This window comes from Muntiacus reevesi, chromosome 3, assembly GCF_963930625.1.
Source record: "Muntiacus reevesi chromosome 3, mMunRee1.1, whole genome shotgun sequence".
In the NCBI taxonomy this organism is placed as follows: Eukaryota; Metazoa; Chordata; class Mammalia; order Artiodactyla; family Cervidae; genus Muntiacus; species Muntiacus reevesi.
Genome location: NC_089251.1, coordinates 238733701 through 238747871, shown reverse-complemented (window position 1 = coordinate 238747871; position 14171 = coordinate 238733701). Strand labels below are relative to the sequence as shown.

At 37.0% G+C, this 14171-nt stretch overlaps 1 protein-coding gene across 7 annotated transcripts in view; it reads left to right on the top strand.

The window, feature by feature from the left end:
* GRB14 (growth factor receptor bound protein 14) overlaps positions 1 to 9206 on the top strand; it is a 178786-nt gene extending 169580 nt beyond the window's left edge. For all 7 annotated transcript variants that reach the window (XM_065931664.1, XM_065931657.1, XM_065931658.1 and 4 more), the window contains 5 exons: positions 4462 to 4578; positions 4667 to 4739; positions 4882 to 4969; positions 7194 to 7287; positions 8654 to 9206. In XM_065931664.1, the coding sequence (XP_065787736.1) occupies positions 4462 to 4578; positions 4667 to 4739; positions 4882 to 4969; positions 7194 to 7287; positions 8654 to 8800 (519 nt within the window). In that variant the 3' untranslated portion in view covers positions 8801 to 9206. The remainder of the gene's footprint in view (positions 1 to 4461; positions 4579 to 4666; positions 4740 to 4881; positions 4970 to 7193; positions 7288 to 8653) is intronic.
* The last annotated feature ends 4965 nt before the right edge of the window (positions 9207 to 14171 follow it).

The window sequence follows — 14171 nt, the reverse complement described above, 5'->3', positions numbered from 1 at the left end:
TTCAAGAAGCAGATATTTGGTCTTTTTTTAGGACAAAAAAAGGAATTCATTTAAAGGAACATCTGTTAGTTAGACCCTGGCCAGAATGAGGGGATGGGAGAAGCAAATTGACTGAAGTTCTTATTTATTGTTTCTCATATTTGACCTTGAGCTAGACATTCCAAATTGCAATTTTGTCCCCTGTACCTCCCATCCCGTGGTACAGAAAAGAGCCTTAGAGAGGGCCTGTCACTATTTTCACCAAGACTGTGACTTTGGTTGAGTCACTGCTGTCCTGCAGTATAAAATAAGGGAGGGTGGTTGTGTGATCTGTAGAAATGATTACACCTCTGATGTCCCATGGCTCTGTACGATACTGATGAGAGGATGGCCTGCACTGCATATTTATGTGAAAGTCAGTTGCTCGGTCGTGTCTGACTCTTTGCGAACCCATGGACTGTAACCCGCCAGGCTTCTCTGTCCATGGAATTCTCCAGGCAAGAATACTGGAGTCGGTTGCCATTCCCTTCTCCAGGGGATCTTTCTGACCCAGGGATTGAACCTGGGTCTCCTACATTGCAGGCAGATTCTTTACCATCTGAGCACCAGGGAAGCCCTGGAGTGGCAGAGACTGAGCAGTTAACTAGTTGCTGCTTAGCTAAGCTGCCTGAAAAACATTTCAGGCCCCAGCCTCACTCAAAAGTGTTTGGATCTGATCTCAAGTTTGATCTGGATAATGGAGGGTGTACTCAGGCTCCTTCTTTCTTAAAGAGAGGCATGCTGTTAAAATCACGGACTTTTATTTTTCGGGCTTGCCCTGTTTATCCACCACATGGAAGAGCTAGGAAAAGGGACAAATAGTTGAGAAATACATTGATTCTGAATGTTAACAATGTCGCTTTCCTATGTGAAAGAAATTGAGCTGAAAATGACCTTTTGGTTCAAGTCAGATTTTGCTTCACTTCCATTTCTTTGTCCACCAAAGGTAAACTATTAATTTTTCATCTACCACCTGCCATTCAGTAGAAGACATTTGCTCTATTTCTGTGTGTTCCCCTAGCGTAGTAATGTAGCAAATGAAAATACTTATTTGTATTGTAGACTCCCTACTTAAGGTCAAGTAATTATGGAACATGGGATCCTGTTTTACATTTCAGCCTGTCATACTATAGGGGAAAAATGAGAAACGAATTAAGAACAACTGCTTATGTTTATTTTTCTTTCCTAACAGTATTTTTATGTTATCAGAGTCTTGTGATTACAGAGGCCATCTTGGCATGTGAAGGCAGAGATGTTATACGGATAAAGCTATCATTATGATTGAGATTAGTTACTCTGTGGCTTGGGCAGGTGGAAGCTTTTCATTAATGTCGGCAAAGCAAAAGTATATCTGACTGGTCCACAGCCCAGCACAGGAGATCATGGGGTGAGAAGGGCAAAGTAAGGTGTGACAGCAAATAGAGATTACAGAGACAGCATCTGTCTGGAAAGAGCAGCTGTCAGTTACAAAAACTCCTATAACAAATGAAAGATTGCACGCCGGATCTCCGCAAATAAAGATGAACTGTAATAAGATTGTGGACCACTAGAGCAAGGTTTTGAGAGGAAATAATAAATGCTAACAAAGTGGGATGTGTAACGCAGAGATAAATGAGCCCCCCTCCCATTTTTGTATGAACCAAGTTTTGTTTCGAGCAGACATTTGACTAGAGTCTGTTAGACGAAGCAGGATATGCCAGAAACCATGTGGAGAGAGAGGCAAAATGGCCTTAAGCCAGGAGTCTCCAGGTGTATGTTGGCTCATCCTTTACTATGAAAACTCCTTTTTTTGTGTGGTGTGTGTGTGTGCGTGCACGCGCTCAGTCACGTTCGGTTCTTTGCAACCCCAGGGACTGTGTCCGTCAGGCTTCTCTGTCCATGGAATTTTCCAGGTGGGAATACCAGAGCGGGTTGCCATTTCCTTTGGGGATCTTCCTGACCCGAGAATTGAACCACATCTCTTTTGCCTCCTGGATTGGCAGGCAGATTCTTTAGCACTGGCTCCATCTGGGAAACCCATTTTTTGTGTGTGTTGCTTGTCTATTAATGACCAGTGGGGAAAAACTATTAAACATTGCCCGTGCTGGTTTATGGGCTTCCTAGTTAGCACTATGGTAAGGAACCCACCTGCCAATGCAGGAGATTTAAGAGACATAGATTTGATCTCTGGGTAGGGAAGATCCTCTGGGGGAGGAAATGGCAACCCACTCCAGTATACGTGCCAGGAGAATCCCATGGACAGAGGAGTCTGGTGGACTATGGTCTCACTTCAGTTCAGTCACTCAGTCGTGTCCAACTCTTTGTGACCCATGGACTGCAGTATGCCAGGCTTCCCTGTCCATCACCAACTCCCGGAGCTTACTCAGATTTATTTCAGTGGAGTTGGTGATGCCATCCAACCATCTCATTCACTGTCGTCCCTTTCCACTCCTGCCTTCAGTCTTCCCAGCATCAGAGTCTTTTCCAAAGAGTCAGTTCTTTGCATCAGGTAGCCAAAGTATTGGAGTTTCAGCTTCATCAGTCCTTCTAATGAATATTCAGACTGATTTCCTTTAGGATGGACTGGTTAGATCTCCTTGCAGTCCAAGGGACTCTCAAGAGTCTCCTCCAACACCACAGTTCAAAAGCATCAATTCTTCGGCGCTCAGCTTTCTTATAGTCCAACTCTCACATCCATACATGACTACTGGAAAAACCAAAGCTTTGACTAGATGGACCTTTGTTGGCAAAGTAATGTCTCTGCTTTTTAATATGCTGTCTAGGTTAGTCATAACTTTTCTTCCACGGAGCAAGCATCTTTTAATTTCATGGCTGCAGTCACCATCTGCAGTGATTTTGGAACTCCAAAAAATAAAGTCTGTCACTGTTTCCATTGTTTCCCTATCTGTTTGCCATGAAGTGATGGGATCAGATGCCATGATCTTAGTTTTCTGAATGTTGAGCTTTAAGCCAACTTTTTCACTCTCCTCTTTTACTTTCCTCAAGAGGCTCTTTAGTTCCCCTTTGCTTTCTGCCATAAGGGTGGTGTCATCTGCATATCTGAGGTTATTGATATTTCTCTCGGCAATCTTGATTCCAGCTTGTGCTTCATCCAGTCCAGCGTTTCTCATGATGTCTTCCACATATACGTTAAATAAGCAGGGTGACAATATACAGCCTTGATGTGCTCCTTTCCTGATTATAAACCAGCCTGTTGTTCCATGTCCAGTTCTAACTGTTGCTTCTTGACTGGCATAAAGATTTCTTAGGAGGCAGGTCAGGTGGTCCAGTATTCCTTTCTCTTTCAGAATTTTCCACAGTTTGTTGTTACCCACACAGTCAAAGGTTTTGGCATAGTCAATAAAGCAGAAATAGATGTTTTTCTGGAACTCACTCACTTTTTCTATAATCCAACAGACTGTGATCTCTAGGGTTATAAAGAGATGGACACAACTGAAGTGACTTAACATGCATGCACATGCTGGTTTTGGATATTTTGTCTTTTGATTTCTGTAAACCGAGTGACACTTGTAATTGGAGAGTTATCAACTTTTTTTTTTTAGGATACATTATTTAAGATGACACATTTTTAAGAAAGATGGTTGTGAATTAGAGTCCTAAACAAAGAAAAAATAAAATAAGGTCCATGTTTTGAGTGTTTCATTTTCACAGTCAGAGAATATGAATAAAAAAAGTAATTGGCAAAGATGACTTTCTTACTTGTTTAAAATTATTTAAGGATGTCTTCCTTTTGTATTGGTTCTTTTGTCTTTCAGATTAATTTTTGCAACTCTCATTTTGCCATGTTTATGCCTACAAGATGAAGAAACATTCGCATACTAAATCATAGAAATTTTAGTATTATGGAGTTATCTGAATTATTTCATTAAATTTCATTTTCTAAGATAGAGGAAAGTTGATGTGATAAACTTTTAAAATACATGTTATTGGTTTATTATAAAATATGAGTACTGTTTCTTTCTAAAGAAGTATTGTAAGTCAGTTTGTTATAGCTTTAGTGTATCTTGAATCTTAATAAAAGCTGTTTTATAAGTAGGTAGATTTAACATTTAAATAATCATTGATGAATTTCAAAGCATAACAGAGGGATGAATTTGGAAGTGATGGATATTTTTAGCCACATGAAGGGTTATTTTTTTGTAAATTGGTATTTTTCTGCTTAAATGAATACAAAGATACAGGGTTGCTTTAGGAGAAAGACATAATTACCTTGAAAGCTATTAATCTCTCTTAATTCAGTGACCTTAACAAATAACTGTGTAACCTACTTAAATAGATTATTTTATAGCATCATTTCCTATTCAATATATATTGTTAACTTTTTAATTTCCTGCTAGTTACCTTTGGAACCATATCCTAAAATGGAAATGTATTGCCAGCAAAAGACTGAAAGGTAACTTCAAAGGTATTTTCGAGGTAAAAAAAAAATGTGCTTTTTTCCAGAGAAGTATATCAGAGAATTCCCTGGTAGCAATGGACTTCTCAGGCCAGAAAACCAGAGTTATAGAAAATCCCACTGAAGCCCTTTCCGTTGCAGTTGAAGAAGGACTAGCTTGGAGGGTACAGATTAGCTTCATGTTCTTCAAAATTATGATTTGAATTTGTTTCGCCCCGAAAGTTGAAATTTGTTTCCCACTTCCTTATGCAGAAAAAAGGATGTTTACGCCTGGGCAGTCACGGTAGCCCCACCGCGTCTTCACAGAGCTCTGCCACAAACATGGGTATGTCTGTGCAGTCACTGCGGCCAGCGGGGTGGGAAGGTTGCCTTTAGACGAAGTCACCGAGGGGCGAGGGTCAGAGTACATGTAACTAGACTGTGATCATTGCAAACAAATCTTGTATTACCCCACTTTATTTCTTCAGCTATCCACCGGTCCCAACCATGGTTTCACCACAAAATTTCTAGAGAGGAAGCTCAGCGATTAATTATTCAGCAAGGTCTAGTGGATGGGTAAGTTAGATTTTGAATAGCACTGATTTTTGATTTCTCCTATAATCAGTAATTACTTATTCAACACACAGAGAGAGTTTTGATTTCGGCTCAATAAAAGAAGTGACTGTGCTGTAAGGATGGTTGCCACTGAATCCTAGCAATACCTAGACAACACCTGTTACATAGTGGTTGCACAGTCTTTGTCCATAAAGAAAAGAGTTGAATAGGATTCTCTGGTCTTAAACAGTGATAGTTAATATTTTCCCATTCTGTGCATCTCAGATATTAATTGATGGGGCAAAAACTGAACATGTTTTGGCATGTCAACATTTTGATTTGAATTGATTAGTATGGTGGCAAAGTATGGTTTGTGTCATGACAGAACCGCATCTTACAAAACCATGACCCATATCTTACATGTTACACATTTTTTAAGTTTGACGGAGGGTGTGTTAAAGTAAAACATAAAAGTAAAGTAAAAAGCTGTTTCTTATGTACTTAGATTATGTTATGTTTTTCTGTTTACATCCCATTTCTTTCCTCTAAATTTTAACAGTTTCAAGTAATATAAACCTATGAAAATAGTACTTTTTGACTCTTCTCATGTTATCTTTTAGTGGGAGACCATAGAAGACACAGGAGAAGCAGAAAATTTATTATGCAAGATTTATAGTCTAAAAAATTTTATTCTCAAATTACTGTTACAGATACTTCCTATAATATAATATTAGCTGAATTTTATTCCTAAATGCAGTACAAATTAAGGAGGTTGTATTGAGGTTTGGATGGGAAATAAAACCAGCATCAATTTAAACAAGTGGTAATGGGTGGGCTGCCGTCTATGGGGTCACACAGAGTCAGACATGACTGCAGCGACTTAGCAGCAGCAGCAGCAACGGGATCTTATATCTTCAAGGGTTGGATTAAGATGATGGCAAGATTTCAAGGTGATTTAATATAGACATTTGGACAAAAATGCATTTTCATGTAGAAGATTATTAATAGAAAGTCAGCATTTCAGTAGACTCTAAATAAGAAAAGATTTCAATATACTCTGCATGGAACTAGATCTTTTTAGATTAAATCTGAACAATCAGCAGAATTACCATCTGATAAGACCCATAAAAGAAGTAAATCACAAAGAATTGTCAAAATATTTTGGAGGATTATAATTTTCCTCATTTCTGAGCCCAGTTTTTTTAATTGAATGACATAACTGCATAAAGAATGAGAGTATCGTTATGTTTTACGCTTTTTAATTTTTAAAAAATGGTTTTTGGTATTCCTTTTGGAAAGATGTGATGCTGTCAGGCAGTCCACTAGGGGGTAGTGTTGATCCACTCAGGAATCAGGAATGGGGCGAGACTTAGAGCTTGACTGACCAGGGAAACTCCCTTTCGTCCCATCTCGCAGAGATGTAATGTCAGAATCACACAGCACAGGTGCAATGGATAATCTTATCAGGCGTCTGTGATGGTGACTGTTGGCACAGTCTGTTTGCCAGCAATTATTACAAAGATGGTGATGCACTGAGTCGCCAGTTAATAAGAATCCACGCCTGGCCACATTTTTCTTAGGCCATTAAGACGTGTCTTGTTTTTCTAGCTTGTTATAGAGATTTTATGCTACCTTTTTCAAGGTTGAAGTAAATGTTGTTTGGCTGTTTCTTTTACTAAAAATATTTTGCTCAAACATTTAATAAATGATTTCACGATTGATTTTTTAGAATATATTCACTTCTCAGTTTCAGTTGTATGTAATAGTAGGAACCAGTTTGTAAAAACAAAAAGTATCCAGTATAGAAGAGTGGGTTTAAAATTTTTAATTCTAAAAATTTTCTTTCTGCAGGACCTTACATGACCCAGAAGAAACAATATGCTAATGATTCATTCTCTGTACCAAAGGGTTGCATATGATTACCCAACTTCCCACTGGAAAAAGGACTTGGCAATAATTGTTGATGCCAGCATAGCTTTATATTGGTTATTGTGAGGAAAAAATCTGACAAATGACTGTGTATTTATCCTATTAAAATTAAATTAGTTCTGATGATAGTTTTATAGTATTAGAGTGTATCATACCATATTGTTTACCATGTTGGATAATCCTATCATTGAATACACAGTAAAGGAAAACTCTGGCTACATTTAGGAATATACTTCCTGGATTTGGTACAGGCTATCTTTCTATGAAATCCATGAATAAATATAGAGAAATATTGAACTTCCTTCTCTCTCTTTAGAGTTTTCTTGGTACGGGATAGTCAGAGTAACCCCAAAACTTTTGTACTGTCAATGAGTCATGGACAAAAAATAAAGCACTTTCAAATTATACCAGTAAGTATTTGTGATTTCTTATTCGGGTATTAGAGATGATCTTAATGCATAAGCTTTTGGAGACTTTAGTTTTCTTTGGTTCTTTTATTAAATATAATATGGGAGCTTGTGCTTTGACTAGAGTTAGCTATGGCAGAAATGGTTTTATGAGTCTGAATTAATATAAGAAATACAGGAATTGTAAAAATTAAATTTCCCTTTTCTCATGAAATATGATTTGGTAATATTGTATAGACCCCACGCCACCTATTATTAAAAGGCCACTGAAAATTCTTTCTCCTGAAATCTACTAGTGGTTGTTTAAAAACCATTATTTTAAAGCCCGTTCTCCTCTCTTGTCCCAAAAATGTTTTTTTGTAGTTTTGTTTATAATCATCATTATGGATATGTAAGCAGGTGTTGTAGCACTGGAGATCATTATTTAAACTATTCTGAACACCTTTTAAAAATGTAATTCTGCTTCCAGGTGGCACAGCTTGCTTTGAGATTTTTTTGTTGTTGTTATTGCTTCTGCTGTGTATATGTATGTGTGTACACGCATGCGTGCATGTATGTATGCATGTGATCTGTATTAGATCCAGATTGTGTGGAACAGAGATCCAGTCTACTTTTAAAGTAATTAGCCTCCAACTAATAAAAATAAGTGGAAAAAAATAAAAATTAAAATTAAAAAAAATAATAAAAAGAGAAAGTATTAACATGAAGTTGCTAAGTTGCTAGTGTTTTCTTTTTTCAAATGAATTCTTTTTTAAATTATCCAATCCATATGAAGTTTCTTCCTGACTGCATTTGATTATGTGAGTGACATCCCTGGCAAGTTATGAATTGCTTAATGCCTAAAGATCTCAATGCAAAGGGGAAAAAAAAACCAAACCAACCTGTCATTCCATTAACATAATGTTTGACTGACTGCTCCAGAATCAATTTACTGATACAAATTCTGGTGGATATTCATTTTTAAATATACAAAGTGAGGGTTTAGGTAGACAGCAATTAGAAATGGAAATTATTTTCTGAGGGTAGGCATAACAAAATTTTTTGTTTACTCTTACACTAAATAGTGCAGATTTCTCACTGTGTACTGTATTGATTCAGACTTGTCCTACTATTCTAACTACAGAACGTTAAGAGAATTAAAGATACAGGAAGTAGAGCCACACCTTACCTTGGGATCAGATGATATTTCCTTTAGATGCAAGTAAAGTTACAAAAAAGAAGTGGATGTGCCAAAATCTTCTTTTCACTGTCCTTTAGTATTATAAATGTGTCAGTTTTGGCATTTGAAGATGCAGTGTGCAATAGAACATGATTGACTTTCTGAGTAGTTTTTTCCCTTCTTACTGGTTTGTTGGTTTTCCTGTTTCAGGTGGAAGATGATGGTGAGATGTTCCACACTCTTGATGATGGACATACAAGATTTACGGATCTAATCCAGTTGGTGGAGTTCTATCAACTCAATAAGGGCGTTCTTCCTTGCAAGCTGAAACATTATTGTGCTAGGATTGCACTTTAGCCAAACCAGAAGTGACTTGTTAAACTGTTGAGGAAAAAGACCTCAAGAAAAAGACCATAAATAAGGGTGAAGGCATTGCCATGGTGAAAATAATCTATTTCACCTACAATTACAAAAAATAGTTTGTACATTACAAATAATTCAAGATTTGGATTGACATTACCTTCATCATTTAAAAATTCATTAGTTAAAATTAAACCTCAGAAAAAAATGATTTGGTGTGTTCTTGTGTGATTTTACATTATTATAATATTTTCTTCAAATATGCTTATTTAGACATCTTTCTGTCCTTATTTACTATAGCAGCATTAGAATTCTCAACCACAAAATGTGAAAAAAATTTGAGGCTCAGAATGAATTATTTGTGGACTGAATTTCAATTATACCACTGTTTTTATAACTTAAGAAGTATGACAAAAATTCAAGTTATCAATTAAAAGAAGCTACTCGCAACCTGTTAATAAAACTAAAAACTATTTTGAATTGCATATTTTCTGAGTTTATTATAGCCTTAAGATCAAATCATATTTTGAAATAACAGCTGAAATTTTTTTGAAATATATTGATTTTTCAGAATGACTTATTACATATTAAATTATTAATTATACCATAATATTTACATTGGTATTATACCTATCAGTGATATTATTTATTGCATTTTTTTCATTTATTTAAGGATTGACTGTGACTATCTACCTGTTTTTAAGAAAATGATCAAAATGTAGAGGGGATTTAGATAATTTGCACATGCTTTCTCATGGCATGTAAATTTATGACAGTGTAACATTTTCACCATAATATTTCCCATTTGCCTCATGCTGTAACTTTCAGAAGGTTCTTTAGATCCTTATACAACTAGATCATTAACCTGATCAAAATGTTAAAATCAAAGATGTAAAAATCTATTAAGATTCAAATAGGTAAATCCAAGCTATTCTCTTTTCATACCCACTTTTCCATTTCTTACCTTGGCAACATCAGTATGAAAGACAAAGGTTTTGGAAAGTTGTGACACCAGCCTCCCTTATCACCTCCCTGAGACCATAGAGAAAGCCTTTGTTGGGATTCTCTCTCTATTTTTCCTACTTTTTGTGAGAAGGGTATTCAGTGTTCTAAAAAAGGATGAGAAGTTAAACAGCAAAAAAAATTAACATAATACACAGTGTTGCCCATCTGCTCTGATCCTTGTAAAACATTGTGGGAAAGTTAACATTTTTTTAAGAATAATATTTCAAAAATGCATACTTTAATTTTAAATAAAAGCTATGCATTTTTAGTAATAGAGCATCTGAAACATTCACAAAATGCTAATAAAATCAGCTGTTACTAGAAAAGAATTATTGACAGAATTTAAAAGTAGTCAATTTATTTTTAGCCAGTTCAAACCTAATTCTTAGAACACCAAAACTTAGAGCACAAATCTGATGTTATCAAAGATTGATCTGTTCATATATAGATATACCTATGGCTGATTCATGTTGATTTTTGGCAGAAACCAATAAAATTCTGTAAAGCAATTATTCTTCAATCAAAAAATTAATAAAAATCTTAAAGACACCAAAAAAAGAGATAGATTTGGTGTCTTACAAAGGCTTGGATGACACACAGGATCTCTAAATAGAAGAGTAAGAGGTAAACACACTTGACTCTTTCAACCTTGTAGGATATCTCGGATTATTTCTGATTTATAAAAATACTTTGTTTTGAATTGATATGCATTTTCTTGTTTTACAGCAGGGTCAAATTGAGAGTATCAGAAAATGTCCTGTTTTAAATGCTAAACTCTCATAAATTGACCAACTTGCGCTTGTCTTTGCTATTGTGTCTCTAACTTCATTCATTATCTAAATTTATTATTGTGGAGCCCAGATTTTGTACATAATTGCTCATTTTGATCTTAAAGCATGAACCAAGAAAAATTATGGAGGAAAGGTTAACATTATCCTTTCTGATTCTACCTAGTAAAGAATTTTGAACAGGTGTTAATTTGTATATATACCTTATAGGAAATTAAATCTGAGAGTGTCAGATACATCCAGAGTTAGTATAGTATTAAAATGAATTTCCAAGAAAAATAGAAATTACCTTTGGGTTACTTTTCATTTTTGTTTAGCCAAATTCTTCTTGTTCAGTTGATAAATCATGTCTGACTCTTTGTGACCCCATGGACTGCAGCACACCGGGCTTCCCTGTCCTTTACCATCTCCCAGAGCTGGCTCAAACTCATGTCCAATAAGTCAGGGATGTCATCCAACCATCTTATCTTCTGTTGTCCCCTTCTCCTCCTGCCTTCAATCTTTCCCAGCATCAGGGTCTTTCCCAAAGAGTTCTTAACATCAAGTGGCCAAAGAATGGGAGTTTCAGGTTAAGCATCAGTCCTCCCAATGATTAATCAGGGTTGATTTCCTTAAGACTGACTGGTTTGATCTCCTTGCTGCTATCACACCATTTTTGGATTAGGATTAGGACAGATTAGCTGTGTTTTCTTCTTTTTTTGCTTTTCATATGTCAAAGGTAGTGTACAGTACTAGAAAGAATGAAAGAAAAAGCTTATCTGGTACATCCACATTGTTCTGTTTCATTTTTTTTATATGGGAGAATTATTTATTTTGAAACATTCAGGAGACCTAGTTAGACAAGACCAAAATTACTAGGAGTGTTTAGTAATTTTTCTGAATTATCAGTTGGAGATTTTTGTCTTAACTCTATTTTAGGGTGGTCAACATCAGTTAAGCAAGAGAATTCCAGAAAAATATCCACTTCATTGACTATGCTAAAGCCTTTGACTGTGTGGATCACAACAAACTGTGGAAAATTCTTAAAGAGACGGGAATACCAGTCAACCTTACCTGCCTCCTGAGAAAACTATATGCAGGTCAAGAAGCAACAGAACTGGACATGGGACAACATACTGGTTCCAAATCAGGAAAGGAATACCTCAAGGCTGTATATTGTCACCTTGCCTTTTTAACTTATATACAGACTACATCATGTGACATACTGGGCTGGATGAGGCTGAAGCTGGAATCAAGATTGCCGGGAGAAATACCAATAACGTCAGATATGCAGATGACACCACCCTTATGGTAGAAAGCAAGAGGAACTAAAGAGTCTCTTGATAAAGGTGAAAGGAGAGTGAAAAATTTGGCTTAAAACTCAGCACTCAGAAAACTAAGATCATGGCATCCAGTACCATCAGTTCAGTTCAATTCAGTTGCTCAGTCGTGTCCAACTCTGCGACCCCAGGTACTGCAGCACATCAGGCCTCCCTGTCCATCGCCAACTCCTGAAGTTTACTCAAACTCATGTCCACTGAGTTGGTGATGCCATCCAACCATCTCATCCTCTGTCGTCCCCTTCTCTTCCTGCCTTCAGTCTTTCCCAACATCAGGTCTTTTCAAATGAGTCAGTTCTTCGCATCAGGTGGCCAAAATATTGGAGTATCAGCTTTGGCATCAGTCCTTCCAATGAACACCCAGGACTGATCTGCTTTAGGATGGACTGATTGGATCTCCTTGCAGTCCAAGGGACTCTCAAGGGTCTTCTCCAACATCACAGTTCAAAAACATCAATTCTTCGGTGCTTTGCTTTCTTTATAGTCCAACTGGCACATCCATACATGACTACTGAAAAACTATAGCCTTGACTAGAAACCTTTGTTGGCAAAGTAATGTCTCTGCTTTTCAATATACTGTCTAGGTTGGTCATAACTTTCCTTCAAAGGAGCAAGCACCTTTTAATTTCATGGCTGCAGTCACCATCTGCAGTGATTTTGGAGCCCCCCAAAATAAAGTCTGCCACTGTTTCCCCATCTATTTGTCATGAAGTGATGAGACCAGATGCCATGATCTTAGTTTTCTGAATGTTGAGTTATAAGCCAACTTTTTCACTCTCCTGTTTCATTTTCATCAAGAGGCTCTTTAGTTCTTCACTTTCTGGCATAAGGGTGATGTCATCTGCATATCTGAGGTTATTGATATTTCTCCCAGCAATCTTGATTCCAGCTTGTACTTCATCCAGCCCAGCATTTTCCATGATGTACTCTGCATATAAGTTAAATAATAAGCAGGGTGACAATATACAGCCTTGATGTATTCCTTTTCCTATTTGGAACCAGTCTGTTGGTCCATGTCCAGTTCTAACTGTTGCTTCCTGACCTGCACACAGATTTCTCAGGTGGTCTGGTACTCCTATCTCTTTCAGAATTTTCCAGTTTGTTGTGATCCATACAGTCAAAGGCTTTGGCATAGTCAATAAAGCAGAAATAGATGTTTTTCTGGAACTCTCTTGTTCTTCAATGATCCAGTGGATGTTGGCAATTTGATCTCTGGTTCCTCTGCCTTTTCTAAAACCAGCTTGAACATCTGGAAGTTCTCGGTTCATGTATTGCTGAAACCTGGCTTGGAGAGATGAGTGCAGTTGTGCAGTAGTTTGAGCATTCTTTGGCATTGCCTTTCTTTGGGATTGGAATGAAAACTGACTTTTTCCAGCCCTGTGACCACTGCTGAGTTTTCCAAATTTGCTGGCATATTACGTGCAGCACATTCACTGCATCATCTTTTAGGATTTGAAATAATTCAATGGGAATTTCATCACCCCTACTAGCTTTGTTCATAGTGATGCTTCCTAAGGCCACTTGACTTCACATTCCAGGATGTCTGGCTCTAGATGAGTGATCACACCATCCTGATTATCTGGGTCATGAAGATCTTTTTTGTACAGTTCTGTGTATTCTTGCCACCTTTTAATAGTTCCTGCTTCCGCTAGGTCCATACCATTTCTGTCCTTTATGGTGCCCATCTTTGCATGAAATGTTCCCTTGGTATCTAATTTTTTAGAAGAGATCTCTAGTCTTTCCCATTATATTGTTTTCCTCTATTTCTTTGCATTGATTGCTGAGGAAGTCTTTCTTATCTCTTCTTGCTATTCTTTGGAACTCTGCATTCAAATGGGAATATCTTTCCTTTTCTTCTTTGCTTTTCACTTCTCTTCTTTTCTCAGCTATTTGTAAGGCCCCCTCAGACAGCCATTTTGCTTTTTTGCATTTCTTTTTCTTGGGACTGGTCTTGATCCCTGTCTCCTGTACAATGTCAGGAACCTCCGTCCATAGTTCATCAGGCATTCTGTCTATCAGATCTAGTCCCTTAAATCTATTTCTCATTTCCACTGTATAATCATAAGGGATTTTGATTTAGGTCATATCTGAATGGTCTAGTGGTTTTCCCCACTTTCTTCAATTTAAATCTGAATTTGGCAATAAGGAGTTCATGATCTGAGCCACAGTCAGCTCCCAGTCTTGTTTTTGCTGACTGTATAGAGCTTCTCCATCTTTGGCTGCAAAGAATATAATCAATCTGATTTCAGTGTTGAC